General features: G+C 42.5%; 1 protein-coding gene across 5 annotated transcripts in view; it reads left to right on the top strand.

Annotated features, from left to right (window-relative positions):
• Positions 1-27,015, top strand: part of LOC138180128 (receptor-type guanylate cyclase Gyc76C) — a 101,225-nt gene that overhangs the window by 34,344 nt on the left and 39,866 nt on the right. For 2 of the 5 annotated variants that reach the window (XM_069113647.1, XM_069113646.1), the window contains exons 2-3: positions 7,676-7,795; positions 23,655-24,090. In XM_069113647.1, coding sequence (XP_068969748.1) covers positions 23,698-24,090 — 393 coding nt within the window. In that variant the 5' untranslated portion in view covers positions 7,676-7,795; positions 23,655-23,697. Of the gene's footprint in view, positions 1-6,105; positions 6,739-7,675; positions 7,796-16,509; positions 16,656-23,654; positions 24,091-27,015 lie in introns of those variants that run through there. The other 3 variants (XM_069113648.1, XR_011173209.1, XM_069113649.1) reach the window with 3 other exon arrangements.

The following is a 27,015-nucleotide window of genomic DNA, read 5'->3' as shown; positions in this document are numbered from 1 at the left end:
GACGGGAATGAGTCCAGAAGAAAAACAGTTGCACTTAACGAAGGAGGATTAAAACCGGCGAGACACCTGTAAAAATCCTATCTACAACTCTATTCAAGTAGCTTACCATCTCGGTTAACTTTATTCGTTCGACTTCATCGTGATACGAAGTAACGACACGGTTCACGCGAAAACGTGAAACAACATGTGGCGCGTAACAGCGCGAGCAACAACTCGTCGCTGCGTGCGTTACGCTGCGCTCTCTGGTGTGCGCTCCGCGTGCCTACTCGATATTTTATAATGGGTCTTCCGATAAAAATGCCACTTGTCAGGCCGCGACTGTTTTGCATAATTTCAGTTCAGGATACACGCGCGTAAATTGCGAGCACAGGCAATAAATCTTGAGAGAAACCGCTACGCTTCAGACTCGTGCCTTCTCTCTCTCTCTCTCTCTCTCTCTCTCTCTCTCCCTCTCCCTCTCTCCCTCCCACTCTCCCTCTCTCTCTCTCTCTCTCCCTCTCTCTTTCTCGTTAGCTTCTGGTCTCCCTTTATATCTCGATAGACGAGATAGTGGCGCGATGCAGATGTATGATGTCCGATATATCTAATGGCAATTAATGCGAGCAGTTTAATATCATCGCACCGCATTTGTATCCACCGGAGATATTCGTTCCATCCTGCTATTCTCTGTACTCACGGGCATAAGTAGTTCATGAAAATATTCGAACACTTACAGAAACTTTGTACGAGTATATGACGAGTGTTATACATTTTTTAATTTTAATTTACATATAAGTTTAAATTAAATTGTAGTGAGACTTGGTTATCGTGGTTGTATTGGTAAAGTTTGAAATAAATCTGAAAGTGTATACAGAAAGTACAAGATATTCATAAGAACATTTCGTTATTTATAAGAGTTGTTTACAAATGGGATAAAACTTATCTATAATTCTATGATTAGCTTCTATCGAGAATTATACATAATTCCAAATATATATAACGCCTAATCATATCTAACGTGACAGCAGAATTGAAAATTTCTAAAAATTAAAGTTGATTAGTTTAACTTCCAATTGGCTCGTAATCGCCAATCATATAACAGATCTCGATCTATAACGAAGAAAGAACGAAACGAAATCGCCACGGTGAGACATTGATTAACCTGACAGATTAACATAGATAATTCTATCTCATATAGAATGAAAAAAAGAACCGATTCCGTGTTTCTAGTTGAACTGAAATCTTATTGTATGCGAGTCGAGCGCGCGTACGAGTGCGCACGGCCACGATTCGAGCGTGGAAAAAAAACGTGCTTTCTAATTAATCAGTTAAGCTAAGTATTCGCCGTGCTTAATGGCCGTAATTAGCGCTATATGCTTCGCGCGAGCACTGAAATTACGCGATTGACCTGTGCCAGTCCGTTCGGGAGAAATTAATAAAACGTAGAATGAGCTAAGCAGTCATGATTGCACAGTTTTTACGAATCTTTCGGAGTAGCCAGTTCCTACGCGATACCAGCGTTTTTTCTCTGACTTTTAACCCTTGGCCGATTCGACGGGATAAGAGGGATTCGATGTTCTTTCCAAGTTACATGTAATCGGTTGCTACTTATCTCGTTCTATGTATAACTTAATTATTCAGTGTAGAACACGACGATACGTTGTATCTCATTTGAAGAGTTTATCGATGGCAAAAGTAGCCCGTGAACCGAAAGCTGTATGAAAATGGAATTTATCGTTATCAAAGTCGAAGTCGTGGCTGGTTATGCAATAGTGAAGTCACTTAATGTTCGCACGTTTTGTTTACATTGTGTGTAACGCAGGTATATAAAACACGAATGAAATCCATAATGTAATACGACGCTATCCTTCCAATGCATTACAAGAAATAATACACAAGCTGTCGAAAATATTTGGACATTTTATCATAGACAGATTTTATATTTATATAAACATTATACGTGTTATGTAAAACGTTTTGGAATTTTTAATAAACCAAGGTTATATTGGTCAAGCTTGAAACCAATCTAAAGAAACGTATAGGAATTACAAAATATTTATCGCAAAGTGTTAGTGAAATTTCAAAATAATATATATTCGTAAAAGATATCTACGCGTGTTCGAATACTTTCGTAAGTTTATGTATATCCAATTTAAGAAAAAAAGTCCTTGATTTAAGATTTGTGTAAAATATTTAGAATGTCGTATCAAAACAAAAAAGGTAAAAATACGAGAAAAATTCCATAATTGCTCGTTCGATGATTTTCTACGAGTGAAAATTCCATTGATACCGTTCTCTCTAATTAAGTCGTCATGCAAAACAGCCGATGGAATGCCGCGATATTGTTGGAAACGTAACGCTAAAAATTCATGGGCTGAGATTAATAAATATTCTCGATTCCGCAAGCACGGTTACTTTTCAATGTTACAACGACGCGCGGTGTCTTTAATTTTCGGTTCAGCGGCTTGCGTGATCCGAGGAATATCAAAAGCGCTGCTGTGTGTTGTATAGCATAAGGGTGGTTGAGTAATGACTAACGAGTAATGCGCCGACATAAGTAAGCATTAAGTAACGAGTGGCACTCACACGTGCGCGCGTGGTCAGCACACACTACCGAGGACGGTGTACGGGTCCGCAATGTATACACGAGAGATTACGAGCACGGTTGTCTCGACTGATCATGATGTTCCTTTCATTCAGGTCCCGATTAACGATCTGCAGATGTATTTAACGAGTCTAAAAGCGGCACTGTGGTTTACCGAGCCGCTCTCGACCGCTTCGACCCCTTGAGCGTCTCTTTTCGTTGATCGAGTGAAGATGATTTCCTGAAATGGCCACAACAATGCAAATCCTATTCTTTTTCTTAATTTACAATTTATCACGAATCCTAAATTAATGCAAATGCTTACGATATTGCGTTTACACGCACGACGCACTGAATCGCGTTTATTAAAATTAAAAGGTCGTTGAAACAAAACGAATTTCCATCGTTGAAATGAAACGAAACGTGATAGGAATTGAGATTAATCGTAGTGATTATTCGATAAGTTTGGCAAACGTCCAAACGTGTACCGTCGAACGCTTCTCTTTGCTTGGGTAGAAAAACTCGCCGTGAAGGTGGAGGTTGAGCTTAGGGAAGAAGAAGCAGAAGGGGAGAGACAAAAGCAAAGTGGGAAGATCGGCGGTATCGGCAGCGATCGCCTTGCTAGCCTGGAAATCCAGTTACTCCAGCAGGGGCCTCGAGACAATGCGCAGAGAGCAACCCGTGCAATGCCGCCTCGGGAGAGCTGGTTGGGTGAGCGCGACGAAAATAACTCCGGCAGGAGAATATTACGGCACTTTGCAATGAGGAGAGACCAATGAAAAGAGAAGAGCGGCCACGCAACGTACGAGCAAGGAAGAAAGACAAAGAAGCAAGTTAGACGGACGAGGAGAGGAACACGGATGAAAGAAAGAACGAGATACAAGACCGGAGAAAAAGAAGAAAAAGAAGGAGGGGATGATAGAAGGGGAGGGGGAGAGTGGAGACAGAGAGAACGGAGAATCGCGTGTGCGTATATGTGTATGTGTGTGGTGCATACGTGATAAGGAAAGACGAGGAAGAGTGACGAGAGCGAGAGAGGAGAGAAGATAGATCGTCGCACGAATCGACTCATGGCGAACCATTCGAAACGAGCGACCGGCGGTCGTCTTCTTTTGGTCCGTGACGCGATTGGCCGATCGGCCAATGACTGGTTCTCTCGGCACTGGACACTGGACTATGTGCACTGCGTGCAGCAGCAGCAGCACCAGCCGCCCCTCTTCGCCGCCTCGAGTGCGCTCGCGACTCGTGTACAGTGCACTTCATTGACGGCCGCAAAACTGGTCCACTGCGAGCCGCATAAAACTCCGTTAGAACCAGTTCCATGCGAAACGGTCTTAAAACCCCCAATCCGTGATTCCCTCGTCCCCAGGGGTTTTCCTATCAAACGAAAAATTTATGGAAGAAATCGTCCTCTTCATTCTTTCTTTTTCTTAATAAAAACCAATGCGAAAAATCGAAGATCCTCTAACTAATTAGCGGATACGAAATTGAGCGCGAAGTTCGAAAGAACTAGATCGAGACGCGAATCGCTTTTAGAAACGATAATTCGCATATGGTTCAAACTTCAGGACGCGGGTCTTGCATCATGACGGATAATTCGCAATGATCGGCTGTGCGCGCGTCAAACATACTTCTTTTTTCTCTGTTTCACCTACGTATGTACCATTTAACTTCCACGAATACCGGGAAATTCTGGTGCTGCCAGTATGTCTGCCAGTGCGATCGGTGGAATCCGAGCTTTCACGGAACATTCCGAACGGCCCCGATTCCTCGAGTTTGCTGGACGCGCGCGGCGTGCGCGCGAGGCCAGTCCTATAAAACCGTAAACGTCGATTACGCAATGATGTAATATAATAATGGATATTGTCTCGGCAATGGAGATTCCGACAGATAGAGTTTCTTATTGCTTCGGTGAAACACGCTCACAATTGATACTCGGCCGGAGACGTATGTCAGTCATGCTACATATACTTTGATTTCTGCGCTCTTTTTTCTGGCTGCGCGGGCGCATGCGCGCGTGCTCCTATTCGTGGGAGATACATGGTGGAACCAATTTACTTTTTGCCGGTGTATAATGAAACCGCTGATGGTTATGTTTGGTAATAATTGGGTAACAAAAGTGAGCGTAGTAAAAATGGAAATTGGCGCTACAAGGTAGTTGGATAATGCAGCAATTAAAGTAAGGTAACAGTAACGTGTATTTTTATTACACATTATGCAACCTTGTGCTTTTGGTTAACTCTAGCTGACGGGACATCGTCCTGAATATCGTCTGCAATTCCAAACTCGGCTCATCTCGTGTTTATTTCAAGCCACTTTAACACGGCCTTAAAATTTCGTTCGCGTATATTTCGAAGATGTTGTAAAAATTATAATTGGATCTACTACAGAGTTACTATAATGTCAGAAGTCAATTAGACAAAATGGCGTGCCCTTTCGAAGAGCGAACTGTTCTTAAGATTCGTGGGTTATTTAAGAAGTAAAAAGGTAATCAATAGAAGAAGAAGATCGCAGTTTGTTGAGATCTCATAAAGATATGCTTATTCATCCTAATGGTAGGTTGTCGACGTGGACACGCCTCTATCAAAGTCGTCGGTATCTACAAAGAGGCTCTTCGAGATTTTCTTTCCGTTCCCACCATTCTGCGGCTGACGAGCAATTCTCCCCCTTGTCCCTCCCCTTCGTTCCACTCTGCGTTCGTGAAACGAAGAGGACAGGCTATCAGTAGCAGTAGTAGCAGCCGGGGCTGGGGCACCTCTAATATTTCACGGAAGCCAGCTACGCGGTTTGTCGATGTTATCGCGTTCGCGATGCCGAAGGAGCCGATTTTAACCGATACCTTTTTGTTACACCTCAGCTTCGCATTAAAATAAATATCTTCCAATGGAATAGAGCGAGAAAGTTGGAGACAGAGGGATGCTGGAGTAAGCAAAAGGAGGGGGAAAGGGGGAGATCAACGACCAAGCGGTGGGAGATCATGAACGAGGAGGAAATAGCAGAAGAAGGGAAGGAGAGGGCAAAAAAGGAGAAAAATGCCCGGGAGGGAAAAAGGAAGAGGAAGAGACGAAGAAGAAAAGTGGCGAACCGGCTGGCCGCAACGAACTTGAAGTAAACCAAACCTACCGGTCCTACCGCTCGCGCTACCACTACCACCTACCGAACTATTACCTACAGCAGGTCTATATCTGGACTCTGCCTCGTCTCCCTTATCCGATGCATCGCATCGTGTGCCAGAATAGTGAAATCACCTACGTTCTATACCTTTCACGAGACCATGTGGGTGTTCCGTACTCATCGTGATGCTCATTCAGTCGAAACTCGATTCCTTCTGGGATCGAAGCATGGCCACTACGATCCTCGTTCCTCTCTTACAGAACGATTAAGTTCTAATTTCTCTATCATGAATTAAGGACTTAGGAAGAAAGAATCTAGAAATAGATTCCAACAATGAGCTGGCTTCGCTTGAGCTGCCTAAAATAAGGGATCGGTATTATTTGAGAAAATAAGCATGAGTGCGTCTGAATGCAGGCAAAGGTCCAAAGGAGGCAACTTCCTGGCCCCGAACAATGGAGACCCGCGTTAAGCATAGTTGGGCCGTGATCTGTTAGCTCTAGACATCTCCGAGACTGTCCGATGCTGGATCCAGTTTTTATCGAAGCTTGACTACTCGTAGAAGGTGGAACTAACCGTCGCCTCAACCTGTTCCAATTCTACTCTAAATCGAAGCTCCGTGTATTATCATATCTACGTTCTTGTAATTCCGATATCGATGAGCCCGCTTATCGCGCAGCTTCGATACACGCAGTCTATCGACACGGTTCTTATTCCCAGATTACCTCTTTGATCCTCGTGTAAATCGAAGATGCAATTGAGCGCAGCTTTTTCCGAGGGCCGCGTGGCGACGTAGCTGCCTACTACCGCTCTAATTAATACATGATCCTCATTCGCGGTGTTATATAAATCGCGCACGAACACGAGAATATGAAAGGCAGGAAGAGCGAATAAAAAGGACGAAAAAGAGAGAAAAAAGGCGAGAGCAGAGAGAAGTATGGCATGAAAAGGAGAGAGGAACGTGTCGCCGTGAGCGCGCTTTTGCGTGAATCAATCGATTAAAATCGTCGACGTGCCAACAGCTGACATAATCCGGCACGTATGGGTCAGCCGATTAGAAATCCGTAAGTGTCGCCTTAATTGACGCGATTACATTTACGAGCCCCGCGTCAACATGACCGCTCTTAAATGAACGTGACACGCGCCAGCCAGGTGTGTGTTTTCCAACTCGAGAACGCAAGCAGAATTACGCGTTCCACGTTCGACCGACAGAGTTCCGGAACGATTGGCTACGTGCTTTTTGCGCTTTGTTGATCGACCATTCGGAGAATATGTAGTTAGAGGAATTTGTAGTTTGTGTAGTAGTTATGGATGAACAACTAATGCTCTTAGTCGAAGTTGAACGTTTCTTTTTATAGCTACGCCGGAGATAAGGATGCGACGAGGAATTCGATTGGAATTCGCTTTTTGTGAGGCACTTCTATGTTAGATCCATTTGTTTATCATTCGAGAGACTCGAGAGACTCGAGGAATTAGGTTCGACAAAGGTCTACTTAGTAACGTGTAGTCCTTGCGGCTGTAGAGAACGTTGCGGTTAATTTAAGAACGATATTGAATGATAATTGAGAAATTAACATATTTGTCGTCCCGTTGGTATGTCGTTGGCGTCCCGCGTGTTATACTTGAATAGTGGCTCTTGTGATAATTTCCTTGTGATGAGTTTCCCGATCGTTGTCTATATAAGTTATTCAGTGCATGTATATTTATGCAATCCTTCGTTTTATAATGCTGTTAAATATGTATCTTTTATAACTTATTTATCTTATGCGAATGAAATACGTACTAATTCCTCGACTGTTGTAACAAATATTAACTTTAGGAAGAAGGAATTTGTCGAAGTAACTCGTTACCGATCGAAAAATCGACTCCAAATCATCGTAGTCTCATCGACAGATTTTTTTCTTTTTTTCTCCTTATTTAACGATTACTCCATGAAAATCCAATATGAAGATTAAAAAAAAAATCAAATAAAACAAGGATCGTCTTATCATTGTCTTGCAGGTGGCTGTCAGAAGTTCAGGCTGAAAGCGCGAAGAGTATCGATTGGCAGCAGCATGCTCTCAATATAGCGTTCGAGTATCGACGATCTTCTCCCTGAAGTTACTCTGCCATGTTGCTTAGGTAAGATTAACGAAGTGATTTTTCCCTGAACAACACGTCGAGCAACACGTGTAAACGACCTCGTCTGAAACGTCGATGAAAAGTTGTAGTTTATCATTATCGTGGTAACTGAGACAAGCGCGTCTATGTACTCTACATTTTTCTTTCCTGCGCTACACTTTCCGCCTCGTATCTCGTAACGTGAACGAAGACGATGATGAAGAAGGGTGTTAGCCATTTGAATCGTTGCAATTATAGAGAGTCGCGCGATTCAATATCGCGAGGAACGACACTGCGACAGATATTCTAAATGCGTGTTATCGTTTGTTGGCGTACTATTTTAACGTGTTATCTTGGTCCACGTCCGCCATGGAACCGCAAACACACCCGTTCGCTCTCTCCGCGTGCAGCTTTCAGCCGAGTACGCTTGAACCCGCGACGCGCGAGTTCCGCCAGCACTGCTGTATTGGTACGCGAATGCGACAAACACACGCTTAATTCGCTCGGAACGAGTGCGATTGATATTCAGATGCAAACAGGGCAGGAGACACGAGACCGAAGCAACGTTAAATGTCGCTTTCATTAGAATTAATCGTCGTGAATTTCGTTTAATTTGAACGTAAGACTTGATCTTTGATGTGGAATCTCTGGTCATGGTACAGAATAACAGAGAGATTAAACGATCGTAAGTTTCGAGGTTTGAGTAAGAAGTTAAATTATGGAAATTATAGCTAATCGTAAGAATTATTTGGAATTATGGAAATTTGCCTATGGTAAAATTATTCCTTATTCGATTCTCTTCGCGTTGTAGATTTATCAGTTCTTCGTAAAATACAATTTTTAAATTGTCGATTACACATATTACTTTATAGTACTTTTGCGTCACCCTGTATTGTAACGTGCTTCTCGGAACAACGATTAAATCGTTGAACAACCGCGGTTACATCTCCCTATTTACAATAATCGTATTAAAGTTACCTATATACGACACGAGTTTCGCGAAGCCATTACTCATTTTTCCCTTTCAAGTTTTTCCGCGGGCAAATATCGCGGGTCACCGCTGAAACTCACGTGGCCGGCAACGTGATAAAAAATCCGAATGTTAGGCTCGTTATGTCGTTACGGCAATCGTTAAACGCAACTGTAAGCGTGGCAATTGCGCCATTCTAGACGAAAGGTTACGGTCAACAGGAGATTTAAGGTGATCGAACTTGGCCAGTTGCCGAAATAATCTTTCTTTCTTAAGGTCGACGTTGACAAACGAAAAGCGCGGCATGGAGTCGCGAAATCGTGCGATGAACGCGTGTTTTCGCGCGATCGTCGCAAACTAGCGCGCGTCGTGTAGGTTCGTGCGACGAGGTACGAAGGGCCTGGCGGCGATAAAACCAGTCACGAACATTGTACGCGGGGAAAACATACGATAGCTACTTCTGCAGAATTCTGTCGTACGCGGTTGTATGGTACGCGTGTGTGTACTCGTGTGCGTGCATTACACGGAAGCACGGAACAATGCGGTGCCATTCATGGTAAAAGAAGAAGCGGTTGAATCACCCGCCCGCTCGGATTCTACAGGCTTATTCAAACGACAAGCTCCCGGAATAATCGAACGAGTCGTCCGTAGATCGCGATACGAGATTCCTCTGATCTGCCGTACTCCTCCATGCTTCGATAAATTCTCTTTCGCTTCGAACCGCCTCGCTCGTAGATTAGATAGCTCCATTTCACGGATGCTATAAGCCTGTTAGAAGATTGGTAGGTTTCCAGACGCGTAATTGCAGCCACGCAGAAGGCGTTAACCCTATGGAATCGTAACGATACCAATTCCGGAGCGAATACGAATTTATATGTAGAAACGTCAGCTTGTAATTACGGGCAGGTAAGCGCGCCAATCGGAAAGCGAGCGAGAGAGAGAGAGAGAGAGAGAGAAAGGGCGAGAGGAAGGGGTTCTCGGTGGAATTTACAGAATTATAGCAATTTATACCGGTGGCACGCGCGCTCTCCTCGCGCCTGCATAACGATACGTGTCCGCGTCCCGACTGATTTACAACGTTGTTGAATAATTATTTAGTGAAACGTTGCTCGTGTACGCGATTTCCCCCGTGAGTACAAGCCGACGATTTCCTATTACCTATCCCGATGAAATATCGCGTCTCTGTTAGGCCCGCGAGGAAACTGCGAAATCGTGTGTATTTGCTCGGGCTCGGTAGTAATAACATTGCGGTCTATGACTGGAAGAAGGAAATAGTCTCTCGCGGACCGTGTTATAAAGTTACATGCCGATCGCTGTAACGCGATACATTGCATCGGTACGAGGAACAGTAGTTAGAGATCTTACTAAGGGGGCAAGAGGAATAAAGAAAAAAAAAAAAAAGAAGAAAAAAAAACAGCGTGTGGCGACGGTGAAAACGGCTTTGGATCGCCTCCTTCGCCTCCGTTGATCATAAAATTGCATCGTATTCTTGCTGGAAAGAATATAAAATATAGAGATTATAAATGTAGACTGCATGGGAAAAACATGATAAGTTTATTTGCGTTGACTTCCTAATTTTGTTAGCATTTGATCGCATACAAGGGTATACGTTACTGTACATAGTAGTTACATTTTAATATTCGGGCACGGCACTGTCACTGTATCTGCTGCTTTATATAAGAGAGGATGATTTAAATACGTGTTGTTCGTTGCACGAGCCATTTATTTCGTATAAAAACAGTTTTAGCAATTTGTGATTGGTTGACAAGGCATTGGACTTTAGAACTGCTCTCGTATGAAAAATAAAAAAATGTGACCCATCTTGTTTTTTCTCCGTAGTGCTCAATTAATGTATTGGTTAAAGTTAACCTGTAAAAAAGCCAGCTGCAAAGAAGCAACGAGTTTTAAGTCGATATCTCTGTTTTGATTTGTCGAAATTTTATTTGGACTATTAAAAGCCACGATACTGTCAAATTCGATCCATTTTATAACATCGCTGTTTCATTCTTTCCATTTAAGATACCCGGCGCACGATCGTTCACCATTATCCTCTGTAAGGCCGCCGCTTTCGCCAGTTTTCGCGTTTCGTTTTCGTACTTTGTGTTTTTCAGTTTTCGTTCATTTTGCTCTTTTTCCGTTCTTTGATCTCGCGGATTTTTGATACGGTGAATTATTTTTAGATGCGTGCGGTACGCGATACACGCGAATTTGCTCAGCTTGCGTTTGCATTCCACTGATAACGCCCAATCGATGATTTTAAACACGAGTTTTAATATATTTGTGGAGAACGAGAAAGATAAGCGGAACTGTCCATATTTCAGACTCAAGGTGATTTTTCCTTTTCTTCTTCTGTTTTTTTTTTTTTTTATTTTTATTTTTACTAGGAGAGCGGTTCTCTAATTTCGCAGTGAAATTCATCCTGCTCGATAAGATTGAGATACGATGCTTGCGGTGCTATATCATATTTCCCAGCACATGTGCTTGTTCGTAGCACTGTTGCCTGGAAAATCCTTGTAATCCCCATAAATTATAATAATATAACAAACGAGACCGTGAACGTGTCTCACGTACCTTACGAACAATCGCGGATGAATGAAAATTTCTCGCGATTCGTTCCACTGTATGTCGAATATCGCTATGTGTATGTACATACATATAGCCGGAGTATGAATTTCACTTTGAGCAGACTTTTCGCGAAATATCAACTTTCACTTATCCTTTAACCCGTAGACACGTACCTTTTCCAGTTAAGTAGAAATAATTAAATATTAGATTGTTCGAAAAGTTCGTAACTTTTTGATTATAAATATATTCTATGTATATTTCGTACGATATACCTATGACGAATTTTTGCAAAATATAAAAATTCCAAGCTTACGATTAGGAATTCAAATTCTCAGTTAAGATCTCTTTAAACTTTTCTTAAATGTAAAATAAAATTCTCGCTGGTTTCACTTTTATCGTCTTTTTATTAGAGCTTGAAACATTTGAAGTCTATTAATAGACTTCGCGCCAATTTTTCCAGCTATCGCCAGAGTCAATTCCAAGTACTCTATTATCGGTCAAACTGTCAATCAGCTAGACGTTTCAGCTCTTGATCTGTCCATCAGCCATTTTCATTCTATTCGTCGTCCGATGAAATCAGCTGGCAATTAATCAGGGAAAAAGTATTCGGAATGACGACCACGTCATTATATGTACTTACTACCGCTGTCCGTGCTTAATCATATTCGTCAATCTGACTCCCAGTGACTTACGCGTACACGTGTTTTAATCCAATTACAAGACACTGTTACATGCTGCCGCTGTTATCTGAGCCGTATGAGAAAGTGACATATTTACATCGTAGTTCCCTTCGTATTTGGAATTCACGCGCGCCTTGCTTTTCGTTCTTTACGTATGTACGTCACTGTTTGTACAGCTACGAGTATCGTATAAATATTGAAAATACGTGTTTTACTTTTAAAGATATGTATTTTTACACCATTTTGTCCGCTCATAATTTAATTAAAGACAGTCAATTAAATATCAGATAAAAAGAAGTCAGCTTACTAAGAATTCTATTGATAGCTCGGCACAATACATCATCGTTTAATTTATGCCTATCGATGAGTCATATTTTATTAGTCGATATTAAACAACATAACTCACTCTAGATTGGTTCCATCTAGCTCCGACCTCCGGAAACCGCTGCAAATCTCAATCACGAGGAAACTAAACGAATCAATAACCCTACCGTAGGGTTAATCGAATTATTTTCTCCTTGCTAATATTTCTTTCCTTCTTTTACTGCATTTAAAGTAGCTATATACGTGATTTTCTCGTTCTATCTCTATTATATTACAAACTTAGTAGCGCCTAATATATTCGATTGGCAACTAAGTGATTGCGGATTTTGTCAATAGGTGGTATTGACATGTTATAATAATAATATTGGTACTATTGTAGATTTTTATAACATTCGTGGAACATTTCAAGATGAAGAAGATGCATAGTGTACACACGATACGCGAAAATATATTGGTAAGATGTGGTCAGTTGGGTCAGCCAAGCTTCGATATCTTGAGATTCGATCTCGAGCTCATTACGGAAAAATTTGTTGTATTGTGTTGGCAACTAAGTGATTGCGGATTTTGTCAACAGGTGGTATTGATATCTATTGATTTTGTCAATAGGTGGTATCGACAAATTTTTCCGTAATAAGCTCGAGATCGAATCTCCAGATATCGAAGCTCGGCTGACCTAAACGACCACATCTTACCAATATATTTTTGCGTACCGTGTGTACACTATGCATCTTCTTCATCTTGAGATGTTCCACGAATGTTATAAAAATCTACATTCTGGTTATTACGCGTACATAAACGTCATTAAGTAGTATGTGGACGACGCGAGTAATTCCGGGTCGTGTTGAACCGAGGGAATTACGGGCGTGTAATTTTGGATGTTTGCCAGTGTTTCGCGGCCAAAACGAAAAGGCCCGCGTGCGTGCGATCCGCGCAATATCCGCACGAGTGGGTCGTTAGAGGCAAATCGCGAAGACCGAGTGAAATTAAGAAAATACGCGTACCAGGAGACCATCAAGCGGCTGTCTGCCAACTATTTCGTCGGCACGTGAATGTTTACGACCGCTTCCCGTTTGATTTCCATCTAGATTTCCTCGATTCTCGTCTCTTTATGTAAACTGAATTTTACTTTGAACCATCGTCCATTTTATAGCGCGCGTGCATCCGATAAGTAGGACGTAAAATCGTGGCGATTTATAATCTGTAAATTGTGGATTTGTTGATGCGACTATGTCGACTAAAGAAAGTTATTATATTGACGTTTGGGATGCTTCGTGAGTATAGCGAGATTCGTTTAGCGTCAGAACGAGGAGGATTGGATGATAAATTTGTCCTATTTGGCTGCTGCTACTTGCGCGAAGCTCTCACGTGGCGTATGTTATTCGCAAGAATTTGCTGTTTTTTTTTACGGCCATGCGCTCCATTAAACGTTTCGAACCTTGCTGTTTGGACGAATATTTTTCGGAAAAATAATCTTTTTTTACTAGCTGTTAGTCCTCCGTAAACCTATGACCGCTGTGTTTCATTTTATGTGCTTTGACTTTGATGTACGAAACGTATACTTTTGCGTTAAAATTTCGCAGAAATATGCCAATACAAGTGCGTTACTAAAAGAATAGGAGAAGAATATAAAAATACGTTTAAATGATAAACACCTTTGAAAAATACTGTTATCAATTAATAATGTACTAAAGTAGGAAAAAATTAAAGTTGCATATCCGCAGTATCGAGCGTAAAAGGGTCGATTAGGAAAATAAATGACTTCTCGGTAAAATCTTTCGTCCGGTCTCAAGTAGAACAAAAATTTGTAGTAATTAATCGTTCGATGATTCGTATTAGTTAGCCGATCAAACTTCGAGTACGTTTCCCAGAAACAAGAAGGAATCGTATAAAAAGTGAGTCACCGTAACGTCAAGATAATCGTAATCGCGAATGCGATAAACAGAGTCCAGTTACTCGATGGCTATTCATAGTCGCGTTCTTCGTGCGGAAGAAGTTTAATGTTTAGTCTTGTACACTGCAAAGACACAGTCTCTTACGCAGTGTCTCCTCGTAGGGTAAATAGATCGTTGAGCGTACAGTGTACAGCTATTCAATTATGTTAGGGACAGACTTTAACACAGACTGTTGCTGCATGTTTGGGCAAGTGCCAGCTTTTCGATGCACGGATACGTATCGTCCACAGCAAATCGCTTCTTTGTCTCCAAAATTACACGCGAACATCGTTTATGATCTTTCTTTGAGGATAGTCCGAGTAGTTTTATGACTCGTAGATGAGCAAACTTTGTCATGTTGCAATGGACACGTATCGTTCTCACACACATACGGATAGAAATAAACAGATAAAAATGCAGATATAATAATACGATAACGTTCTTCATCGGATATGCATGAATCGTACAGGTATACGTTATTGTTGTTAAATGAAAGATTTTGCAATTCTATTAGCATCGTAACAAGGCACGACTGTCGTGATTATATCGATGAAATGCGAAACCGGCCTAAAAATGTGTATTGAAAATGAAAAGATATTTGCTGCAAATATATGTATACTTAATAGCCATGTTAAACGTATAATAAATGTTAAAGATAGTCCCATTGAATATCGATGCTCGTTAACGTAATAAATAGTTAATCGTTTAAATATCGTTATAATCTCTATGCAATGTTTCGGATATTTTTTATACTCTATCAATAATGATGATAGTCAGACCTCGTAACAGTGCTAATGAAACTTCAATATGTTTTGTATAATACAAATAATATACATATTCACAGAACGTGTCTACATGCTGTTCGAATACTTTCGTGACTCTGTGCTTACCTAATCGCGAATACGTGAAGAATTCGTTTCTTGCTTTGCCGGTAACAATAATAATAATAATAATAACAACAATAAAAAACTATTTATCCGATTGTGTATACATTCTCATATAATTTAATAAATTACTGAAACGCACGTGATACGATCGCGAGAAAAAAGAACTTTTTGCATCGACTAAAACGATCCTCGGCGTTTCTGCATCGGTTACACGTTGATATCCGCATGATCGCCACGTGCCATAGATATCCGCGGTGCTTACTTACTTTCCACGGAACAAAGTTCACGTGGCGGAAGCGGCGACACTCGTTAATCCTCGTTGAAATTCATTCGCGTTGACAGCTCTGACGAAGATATTCGCCGACTTCTCTCACACCTCGCGATTTTCCAGATTCTAGAATCTCTTAGCATAAACCTGATTGTTCCAGATAAAAAGTTAATAAGGTCGTTAAGAAGCGCGATATAAGAAGTGTTGCAAAGAATTTTGCAGTCGACGCGGTCGTTTCTTAACAAGCTCGTAGAACGATCGGCCGGTTTATTGGAGCAACGTAGCAGCAACGAAACATAAATTTCTACCTAGCCGTGCTCCTCGTGTTTCTGCTATTCGTGTGTGCACAGGGCCGTATCGTCGAAGTTGCAAACTCATTAACGCGTATAATCCGCCGTTTCCCGATTACGGAATCCTCTTCCACGAGATCCTCGGTCGTGGCACGTATAAACGTCTGGAAAAAAGTAACATTATTAATTCAACGTCGTATCGACTGATGTGATACGACGACTTTTTGTCGCAATCACCTTGCGTTTAAAAATAACCTGTCTATTTTAAGCTCACGTAACATTTCCGTCGTTATCGAGTCGGTTGTCGGACTTTCCGGGCAATTTATTTGCGGTGACGTTCGCTTTTATAAGAACGCGAATGCATAATATCGTTTCCTTTACTTCGACAAGCTCGCTACGTGTTTGCTGAAACGATTGTAGTCCAATCGCTTTTCCGCATTCTTCGCTCGATAGTTTTCCAGGCTGGCCGGGTAATCGACGTATCGTCGATCGAGAACGGAAATCGATGTTAATTATTTTGTCGTTGTTTCGGCGCCACACGATTATAATTCTCTGTGTCTTGAATATACTTGACCCTTCGCCTTTGGGATTTATTTTAAGAATACACGTGTTTCTGTCGAAGTTTCACGGCTGATACAACAATCGCAAATATATTATATTCGATCAATTTTATAAATTGGAAATTTAAATACGAGTAGGTAAAATTGGAACGGAAACTGGCTATACGCTGCCGACTGAAAATGCGAAATTATTACGCGTTAAATAGAACACAATGATTTTTAACAAAAAGAAAAAAGAAAATAATTTTTCTTAATTTCAGCATATAGTATATTTACCAGGATAAGCGTTATAAGGCAAGAAATTACATTTCGAAACTACGTTAAGTGGATGCGGGTCTGACATCGCGTGGATTAACAAGAAACAAATGAGCTAATTGTAATTCTATAGACGCAATAAATAAACTGATTAAGAATCTTTGATTTACAGAGTATTTCTTTTTTACAGAGGATTTACAGAGTAAATCTAGTTTCTGAAAACGTCGGTCTTATCCTATAACGAGTGTAGATTCGGTATTAGGAGACAAGAAGTAGCGTCTTGAAAATATGTATGTAAATGGATGCGGGCCTGAGATCGCGCGAAACTGGATGCTCGTAACATTTAGCAAGACTTATCTCTCCAACATACTCCGTCGATTAATTTATTTCACGATTCACGTGTAATTCGTTACATCCTCCCTAGAGAAGAGAATCCAGTGTTTTTCATCGCATCCACGATTGCATAATTAATCGAAGAAGCGAGTAAATTAACAGAGCCAGTCGGTAAGACCTAGCAATTAGAGGTCTTCTTATTTCCCCCGGATCTATGTTTTTCGTACGCGTGTGTTCATCGTTTTTGATTTATACAGGCTCGTCTCGCGTAAATGGCTGACTATTAATGTTCGTATTTAATCGAACAGACGCGTATCGCTCGTTTATCAAGTTCGCGGACGTCGATGCCTCGATCGAGCCCGTACGATAATCGACCTTCTCTTTTCAACGTTCGTTTTTTCGTTTACAGGCAGAAAGCCACCATCCGCGGAATTCGATCCGCGTCGAATTGGCACAGAAATCGCAAGTTAACGCGAGACACTTTATCGCAGATCGCAGGCGAGATCGGCTCGCGAACTAGACGCGTTAACACGAAACGGAAAGACTCGTCAATTAGTGTCAGCGACGAAAAGATCTTAACGCGCGCCGGTATTTAATATTCCGCTATGAAGTACTAATTAAACTAGCGTCCAAGTTAAGTCGTGAGATTCCCGTAATTTACACCTGCTGCCGCCGAGATAATAGGTATACTACGCGTATTTAAGTGCTCGGAATGCCAGCCACGTGCTCCCATCTTTAGCTTTTTTTAGACGCGATATTGAATAGAAGAATTGTTTTAAAAAAGATAGACTTAGCAACGTTTGAAAATTACTTTGTTCTGTATCGGTGGTTTTACGAACGATATTCGCTTCGATTTTTACTTCGGTATGTCTCGTTATTTCTTCTAAATTTTTCTTATTTATTTTATCGCTTTTATCGTGATCGCTCTTCTCTCTCTCTTTTTTTTCGAGAAAATTAATTGAAAAATTTCCAATGCCGAAAAAATTAATTTAACACGTGTGACAGTAATTCGTTACGTATACCTGTGGAAAGTGCACTTATCCTACGCCTACGTATCGGCGTTCATTCTATTTATGCGTACTCACTTCTAATGTCAAAGCTACGTCGTACACGAGACAACACCGCAAAGTTGCTGCACACAGTACCGCACATGCATATTCGTGTTATGGCGGATCGAAGTTTATAACGCAACAAATACCACAAGATGTTACAACGATTATCCGTCGGAACTTGTGAGAACGACGCACGAGCAGTTTTATACGCAGCCTGAGGGAATCCGAAAGAAGCGAGGAGGCTCTCGATTCGATCAAAACACGCTCGCCTGTATAACAGTTTGTTTTCCACACGTGATACGTGTAATACGGGTTCTAACGCGCCTCGTCTCTACAGTATATCGTGTTACAAGGGGTAATTGAAGAACGATATGCATATACGTTGTACGAGATGTGCACGCGTGGGCATTGTCATTATCGCAGCCACACAGTACATACATTAGAGTGTTTCGTGTCGATATAATATATCACATTACTACTGTAAACTGTTCAGGGGTGTGGCTCTTGTTGGTCACCACAGGATATCTCGATATACACGCGTCGAACGTCGTATCGTTTACTGCGATGCGCGATGCGTTTGTAGTACTTTCTTTTTTCGTTTCTTCGCTTAAAATCGTCTAGCAATGGACTCGACGCTGAACTTGCATTAAACCGTGAGTCATAAGGAATAACGATTGAGTCTCATTCACAAGGAAATATAGGAACTATACCGGTTTAAACGAGAAAATTGCTTTATTAATTTCCTTCGTAACACAATGATATTTCAATTTCCATTTTATTAACGCTAAATACTATCGTCCGATAGATAGACTATATCGAACGTTGACAAAATTAAAGTGGACAGAATTACTACAAAGAGTGCAACCATTCCAATTCCACGTAGAGTCGCGAACGATTAATTTGCATATATGCATATAGCTGTAATTTGCGATCACGATGATCGTCGCATTAAACACTCGTACGATCGAAGTCTTTTTCGGAAAGTTCGATCTCTGACCTGGTGATCGATTCCTACGCGGGATGATCAAACATCGACGCTGTTAGCCGACGGTGGAAGATCAATAGCGCGTTCGTGTAGGCCAGAAAAGCGAGCTGCAGGCTCGGAGAGAAGAGTTATCACTGTTTATCTAAACGATATGCACCGCGAGTGTTGACCCTGGGTTGCGTAAACGCATGCCTGACGCATACCACCGGCCACAGCACGCTGATTTGACTTCCTGCCTCGATTCCGGCCGTTCGCGATCCGCTTCAGCTACGATCAACTTTGCGCAAAAGGTAGTGGAAACGCGTTAGAAAGAGGACCAGTCCGTGCGATTCCAAGATTCCATTAACGAGACGTGACATAGAGACGAAGAAGTGTCACGATGGAAATAGAATAGATCTTACATACTTGGCTTTGCGTGACGTCTATCGAAGGATGTCGGGCTTAAAGATGTCAACTAGTTTTTTACACTTGGATCGTATATAATCGTCGCTCGAAAAAGAACTCGTTCGTGGGTGGAAAGTAAATTCGAAGCTCGAGTAAAACTCGAAGACTCGACGGATCGGTATAAAAATCTTGACGACGTTATAATTTATTCGTTTCGTGCTATGTACGGTAAGACTACGGAATGGACGTATTTGAAAGAACGTGGCGAGTTTAAAAACGTCAACTAGATTTCTGGAATTGGATCACGGTAATTGTTATTTGTAGAAAGACTCGTCGATTTGAGAGTAAACGATAACGATATTGCGCAATAAAATCAGGCCAAATTTAAAGATAGTGTCACTAAGCGTTTGAAAGACGTATCGAGTTATCTTAGGTAATCGAAAAGCGATGTCATTGACAAATAACGTAAGTATGCGGTTCCACGTTGCTATTCTTAGAGTTTTATCGGACTGAATTTACTTTACGTATCAAGTCCGCGTTAAAAAGAACGTGTTTGCTTTTTCGGTCGCCTATGGGAACGTAACGGTCTCGAGGTGAAAATAAATTTGGCTGGAACGATCGTACTATTCGCGTAACGACGGCTTTTTTCATCTACTTTTAGACAAACACGATCGTGTGGTCGTCGGTAATTTTATCGTTTAACAAGGAAGTTCGTTCACGAAGAAGGATAGTTTTGTAGGTTTTAGTGTGAAATTTGCGATGGTTTGAATGTATCGAGACAGTTTAATAGCTAGGTGGGATTTCTCCTATCGTCGCTTTACGATACGACGAGCAACTCAATTAGAGAAATACGATCTTTGCCAGCAAATATGGGCGTGACGTCGTTTATGAAATCACCGTGCCTTAATTATTTCGGGACATCGAACCGTGTACACGTTGTATCATATTCTGGTTATCGAGCAATCAAATTTCTGTAATAAAAACAATCGAAGTAAAAATCTCTAAGAATTTACTCGCGCTTCCTCTTGGAATTTTCCTTTCCATCTCTGTATAGATCACTGCATAAGGGTTTTTCACAATTTAAAGCAACATTGTAGTTGATCTTTTACGATCCTCGCTTGAAGCTCGTTATCAGCTAAACTACTATAGTGGAAGATGATTTTTTCTCTTTCTTAAACTCTTAGGAATAGATTTAACCTTAGAAAGGGACAAAAACATACCAGTAATTAGCGATTGAAAATTTGGAAAATTTCACGAGGCACGTCGAGAACGCGTATTACCATGAATCCTATCCGTACGTGTTAAACACGCTAACGAGATGCTCCAACAACACCTGAAAATAAATAGCACCATGCTGACGCGTCGTTCGTGAAAACTATCCACAACCACGTACCTACCAGTACCTATCCAACTATCGTCTTCGTTTTTACGACATTCATCGTCCGTACCGTGTCCCCTATCGTTAATTGAAAAAACCTCGACGGGGTCACGATCCTATCCGCACTTTTCAACCATTATACACGATAAAAATCATCAGAGAGAAAGCGTATATGTCTCTTGAACGGATGATACATCGACGAAAGCCAACGTTCCGGCTGTATCCTTTCGGAGATGCGTGTAAGCGATTATTCAACGAGGTCGAAAATTTCCAGCCAAAGTATAGAACGAAGCACGGAGCTACAGGAGGAATTGCGAAGTATTTTCTGCACAGTCGCCAACATGGTTATCTTTATTATTATCGACGATGTTTAGCGCTAGATATCAAGTTAGAATTATATTGTAAAATACTTATCGAAGATTTCGATGCAGAGATGCAGCAAAGTTGCAGGTGATTTGGTTATTGTGAAAGGGTGTCGCGAAGTATTTTCCGCCGATATTTTCACCTGAAGATTTTCACCACTGATTAAACGTCAAAGACGAAATTACGTGTCGTGAGATCTGTCTAATCTGTTTTCGTTATCCTACTAAAACTATCTTTTTTCATATCATATTTTTTATATCTTCGAGGCTCTATAACGCGAAACGAGATTTGTCGCGACAAGAAGAGCGATCCTGTCCGACAGTCAGTGTGACAGTTAATGATACATCGTGTGAGAGGGTTCGTCAGCCGCGATCCGTCAGGGTAACGTCGTCCCGCGAAGGCGTCCCTTTTGACGCGTCTCTTTGCCGTCCCGTTAAATAAATCCACACACCGATGTACTTTCACCGGCGGCTATAATTAAATCCGAGTTAGAAACGTGGAACGAGTCGAAAGTTACACGGTACGCTTGGTGAATGACACCATGCATCACGCCAGGGGAAGACGTCTTTATTGTTGTCGCACGGAGGCTTCGTTGTAGGCCGTTGTGTAGCCGGCACACTCTCGCCTACGAGAGTCCGTGGCTCGTTACGTAATTGCAACAGGTGTGTCCCTGTCGACCCCGGCCACGTGTTTTTCCCCGCCGTGCCGCGCCGCGCCGCGCGTTTCTCGACCGCTCGAACGCGGAATCGGCCCGCGCCATCAGACGACTGCGTTATTGTTCACCGAGAATTGATTAAGCTGCAAAATTGCACTCGTCGTCGAGAATATTTTTAAACGTCTTCGTGCCTGTTACGTGGTCGTTGTCACGCTCGTTACGTTTCGTGGCGCAGCGGTTCTTAAGTTATAGTTACAATGTGGACGTATGTTCTGACGAACTATCGTTTTGACAAATATCGGAATAATCGAATATATCTACACGTACATAGATTCTGACGAGTGTACGTATATCGATCGTCGAGCGTTTCATTCGATGAGATCTTCTGTTCCGACCTGCTCGCTCCGAGTGAATAGATTTTGAAGGTTCGTCACGAGGTTTATCTTCTTTTAACGAGACGTTGGTAGAAATTTCCTATGGATTTCGTTGCTTAGATATGTTTGCGTATTCGAGTTACCTGTGATTTATGACGAATGAAGTCTATAAGAAAGACGTGTATCTTCGTTTAGCTTCTCAAAATACGAGAGTCACACGGGAAAAACATGGTTATACTAAAGAAAAATCGTATGACAAGGGTTGGAAAAAGAAAGAACAAAACGACATTGTCGAGCTACTTCTTTGAGATCATTCTCTCGGAATACACCCGTGAAACAATAGGACAGACGCGATTCCGCGTGCCCAGAGATCTTGTCCGCTGACGTATGACCATTGCGAATGAGTTGGATCGATGCGTTTGACGATAAAGCGGAATCATTCATGGATGCTCTTCGTCAACCGCAAATTGCCACGTTTTAGTCGCAGTGCTGCGACTTCTGACGTAAGATTTCCGGGAGATCATTGATATCCGATCTCCGAGATAATAACTTAATGCGCAAAACAGCAGATACTTTGATGTTAGATGTGACTCATTTTTAGGAAAGAATTTAAGAGCGAGGTTATCGCAGCAAGACAAACGGTATTAATAGCGATTGATCTCGCGATCGGTTGGAAAAATTCTACGATCGGTAGCGGAATATGACGAGGATCGGAGCGAATTGGAAGGCGTGAACGCGTTGGAATCAAGGAACGTTTCTATCGTTTTAGGGATATCAGTTATTATTAGCCTCGCGCAGATGGCACACTCAATGACTCAGACGAATAAAGTGGCGACCGATGATAAGTGGCAGTTCAGTCAGGAAGATAGCGTCGAAATGACACTTCTAAGTCGAGCACTTGTATCTAATTGCGCGGCTTAGGTTAATTTTTCAAAATACTATGGAGATAAGCTAAAAATACACGAGTGCTGCACAATTCACCGATCGCGTGTTTACAACGTGTATTTGTTCATCGAGAAGTAAGATGATAAAGATAGAACGTGTAGATGGAGTATTTTTTCTCCATCGTACATATATTTTCTTGTTCGATGATTCAACTAATCGAGATTTTCATTTATCCGTTACAATAAATGTACAAGTAATCCGTGTGTGAAGCCTATCCTGTCACATTTCACACCAGTGTGCTAATACAGCAGTGTGCTCGTAGAAAGTACGTGCAATTTGGTATTGCTAAAAAAAGAGGAACATATTCGAGTTCTACCACGACCTAGATGATCTTCATGTTCGTGTAGCTTTTTCGTAAAATTCCAATTCGAAGAGAGGAGACATATTTTTAGCTGAATTGTACCCTTCGCTTTTTATCGCCGTATCGTAAAATATCAAACGATCTACAAGATAAGAACACAGAAGCGTTGAAACTTACCATTTAACCTGTTAACTGGGTTGTTTCTTCGCCGGAAACTTTCGTAGTTACGGCATTAAAATTTAATCAGGCCAAGTACTCGTGTTCTAACGTACCGATAGCACGATCGAAACCCAAAAGATCGTAGCTACGCCGAATATATTTCAGTTTATATAATACGAAGAAAATAACTATAACGTGAAAATGACAAATTGTGGTTGTAGGTGAGCGGGAGGGAGGCGGTGCTGACCGGTGGCGGCGGCGGCCATGCGCCCCGGCCCGCCAGTACAGCCGAGCCGCCGCAGGCCTCCCCGTCGCCAGGAAGTCCCTCAGGAACGCAATCGACGGCACCGGCTAGATCAGCCGCAACCGCTGCAGCCACGTTCATACGGGAACAGCTCACGGGCCCTGCTGGTGTTGCTGCTGCTGCTGGCCGGCAGCCCTCTGGTCCTGGGCCTGGCCGAGCCGCCAGGGTTACCCGGGGCCGAGTGGCAGCAGGCGTTCTCCAGGCATACGTATCCCAAATCAACTTCCACCAGGTCTATACAACCGAGAAAACAACAAAATCTTACCATTGGATACCTCACAGCCATCAAAGGTGGTCTGAAAGATCGTCAGGGTCTTGCCATTTCCGGCGCCTTCTCCATGGCCCTTGACGAGGTGAGTTTTCTTTTTTAATTCTTGCGTTACTACGGAATCTTTATTTGCTGTACCCTGTACGATACAAGATGCGCTTGGGATACTCGTTTCGAACGTATTCGTACGACCCGAAGTTCGGAAAACGATTGTTCTTCCTATTTACGTGTGTACTGTACCGACGTTTTAAGAATCTCGACGAAATAACCTGAAGAAACGAAGAAAGCGACGGACAGGCCATTGAAGTAAACGTTGTTGCACGGAACAAGTATATTTCTCACGAAAGAAGGAACGCAACTTGACGGCTAGGTAATCTTATTTTAACAGCATCGAATGTATAAATATTCAAGACATTGGTAAAGGCCATCGATGTTTTCGATATTCTGCCGCGATTTTCATTTTTCCACTCTGTGGCTACCAAATACTCGTAACTTCATCCAGCGACCGCTATTTCTCTGGAAATGGAAAGCATTAGGCTATAACTTATAGCCAATCTCAAGCATCAAGATACGACCATGCAAACGTTTATCTAAACACGCATTCCGCACGATCCTAAATATAACCCTCGCGCATCTCGTTAATACGTGTTCACGAACCCGATCAAGATAGCACAGCATGGTCAATGAAACACGCAACGGTTCAACGAAGCAGAACCTCGTTTCCACGCTAAGGCGCAAGAAGACGTTTCACCGAACGGTCGGCTTTTTTCTCGCTCGATTTAGTCCAACTCGTGGCTCGTTAGTTTCCACGTGTTCTCGCGTGTGTCACGGTACACGTGGAAATCGGTTGCAGGTTGAATACGGCCGGTGGGTTGTAATTACGGTAGCCGGTGGATCCGGACGCAGTTCCCACGTATAGGGGCCACGGCGCGCGGCGAATCCTGAACCGGCCGAAAAGTAAGGTCGGGCCAATATCGCGGGACCCCTGTCTCGAGGTTTTTTCCTGCGGGCGGTCAGCGGCAGGCAGGAGCGCGCTGTGCGGCGTTCCACGGTCTGGAAGGCTCGATAATTCATTGGAGAGGATCGGCGTGCGCGGTCGCGAGTGCGCTCGCGCTCACCAAGGACCGTGAGATCGTTTTCGCCGCGCGGCGAACCTCTCTTCTCTCGAATAAGAAAAAAGAAAAAGAGAAAGGTGCGCTCTCCGGCTGCAGCGGGAGCTGTGTGCAACGTGCAGAGTGACCCGGCATCTCTCTCCCCGGAGATGCCGATTCGTGCGAGAGTTTAAAAATACAAGACCGGCATTATTCGCCGGTCCGCCCACGCGTCCGCCGACGAAACTGCGCGCTCTCGCAACCGTGAGAAAAATTCGCTCGCGATCGAGAAACCTTCTCTCCTCCCTCGATCTCCCTCCTCCCCTGTGTCTACCTTCTTCCTCCTTCACCCCCTTTTACCTCCCCCTTCTTCCTCTTTTTTTTCCTTTCTTTCTCCGCTTTCTCATCTTTCGCGTGTACCTTCTTCCACTTTTGCTTCTGCTTCTGCTTCTTCTTCTTCTTCTTCTTCTTCTTCTTCTTCTTCTTCTTCTTCTTCTTCTTCTTCTTCCTCTTCTGGTACCGAAGAAGGTTCGTTCGTTCTCTCCCTTTTTACTTACTTCGGGACCAGCTCCTCTGCAACCTGCAACCGTAAACGCGTAGAAGGGGTCCAGGGGCTGAGAAACCCCTGGGAATCGTCGAAATAACCGGCCGATCGTATCACGGTCCATGTATCCGGTTCTACTCGTGGAAATAACAAGTTACGTCAAAGATGGATTGCGGTTACGCTGATAATTATTCGGGGATACTGGTATCTCACCGTGGCCATCGGGAACCGAACGTACGAGAAGCTTCTTTCTCGCGCCTTCTCCCCCTTTTCCCCACGTAAGTCGCGCCGTTTAGACCTACCACCGCGTGGTTTTCAGAATCGAAACTTTTTTCCATGCTTCCGTGTATGAAATTCAACGAGTGGATTTACATGTTGCATTTATCAACTGTTTATAGACTAACGATCGAATCGTTTGCAACAACAAAAATTTAGTTGCCACGTTTCAATCGTATTTATCGAGAAAGGAAAGAAGATGCCATACTCACAAGCGCAAAACTTTATTTGCTACGAATATTAATCGACTACAAATTTAAAACACTTTCGAACATAGTCCATGAGTTTGTTTATTCAAATTACTGGAAAGTTATATTCCGATGAAGAGTAGCTTTTAGTTAAAGATACGATATCTTGGAATGTTTGCTAAATTTTGCTACGAATTCTACAAGTAGAATAACACAATGCGACAGTTACGAGACGTAGAAATATATATATATATATATATATATATTAATGAATCACGCTGTGGACGTATTCCAACGAAACCTCGCCAGAATTCGAAATACTTGAAACGTTCGATCGGTCGTCGATCGAAAGGAATAGGCGAGCACGAAACGAGTAACGAGCGGTGTGGTAGACGCACGTCGAAAGGTGCAGGAAACGAGCTTTGCGCGCGTTTATTTATGTACTTGGACACGCTACGCAAGAGTAAGCATCGCGATCGCAATGCCGGCCTCTATGCTCGTTGCTTTGAACATAAAGCTTAGCTCACACACGCGGATATTCGACTGCGTAGTTGGAAATACTCGCGTATTTTTATATCGAAAGAGGAAAGTCGCGCGAGTGAGGATATCGCGGTTATTTCTGTGCGTGGTCCGTTGCACGACATTTTTATTTCGTATCGGCTTCCAGCGACCGCCTCATAACGACGGAATAATGCCGACCGTATTTTTAGCCGCGCCACGGTGAAAGTTTTTCCACGATTGGGTATCGCGACGTGGTCACGCTCGCTTCTAATATATTCGAATCGGCGAGATCGCCGATGGTCGAGAACCGCGTTGATCCAAATAGTTAACCCTAACGTTTTCCTCCGTATGACTCAGAATTATAATTGCGAGTCAAATGTTGGAATAGTTTCGTCAGCCATCGTACTTAC

The sequence above is a fragment of the Bombus flavifrons genome, chromosome 5, assembly GCF_040668555.2.
Source record: "Bombus flavifrons isolate JBK064 chromosome 5, iyBomFlav1_principal, whole genome shotgun sequence".
Lineage (NCBI taxonomy): Eukaryota > Metazoa > Arthropoda > Insecta > Hymenoptera > Apidae > Bombus > Bombus flavifrons.
Note: the sequence above shows the minus strand (reverse complement) of the source record. Positions and strands in the feature narration are given on the sequence as shown.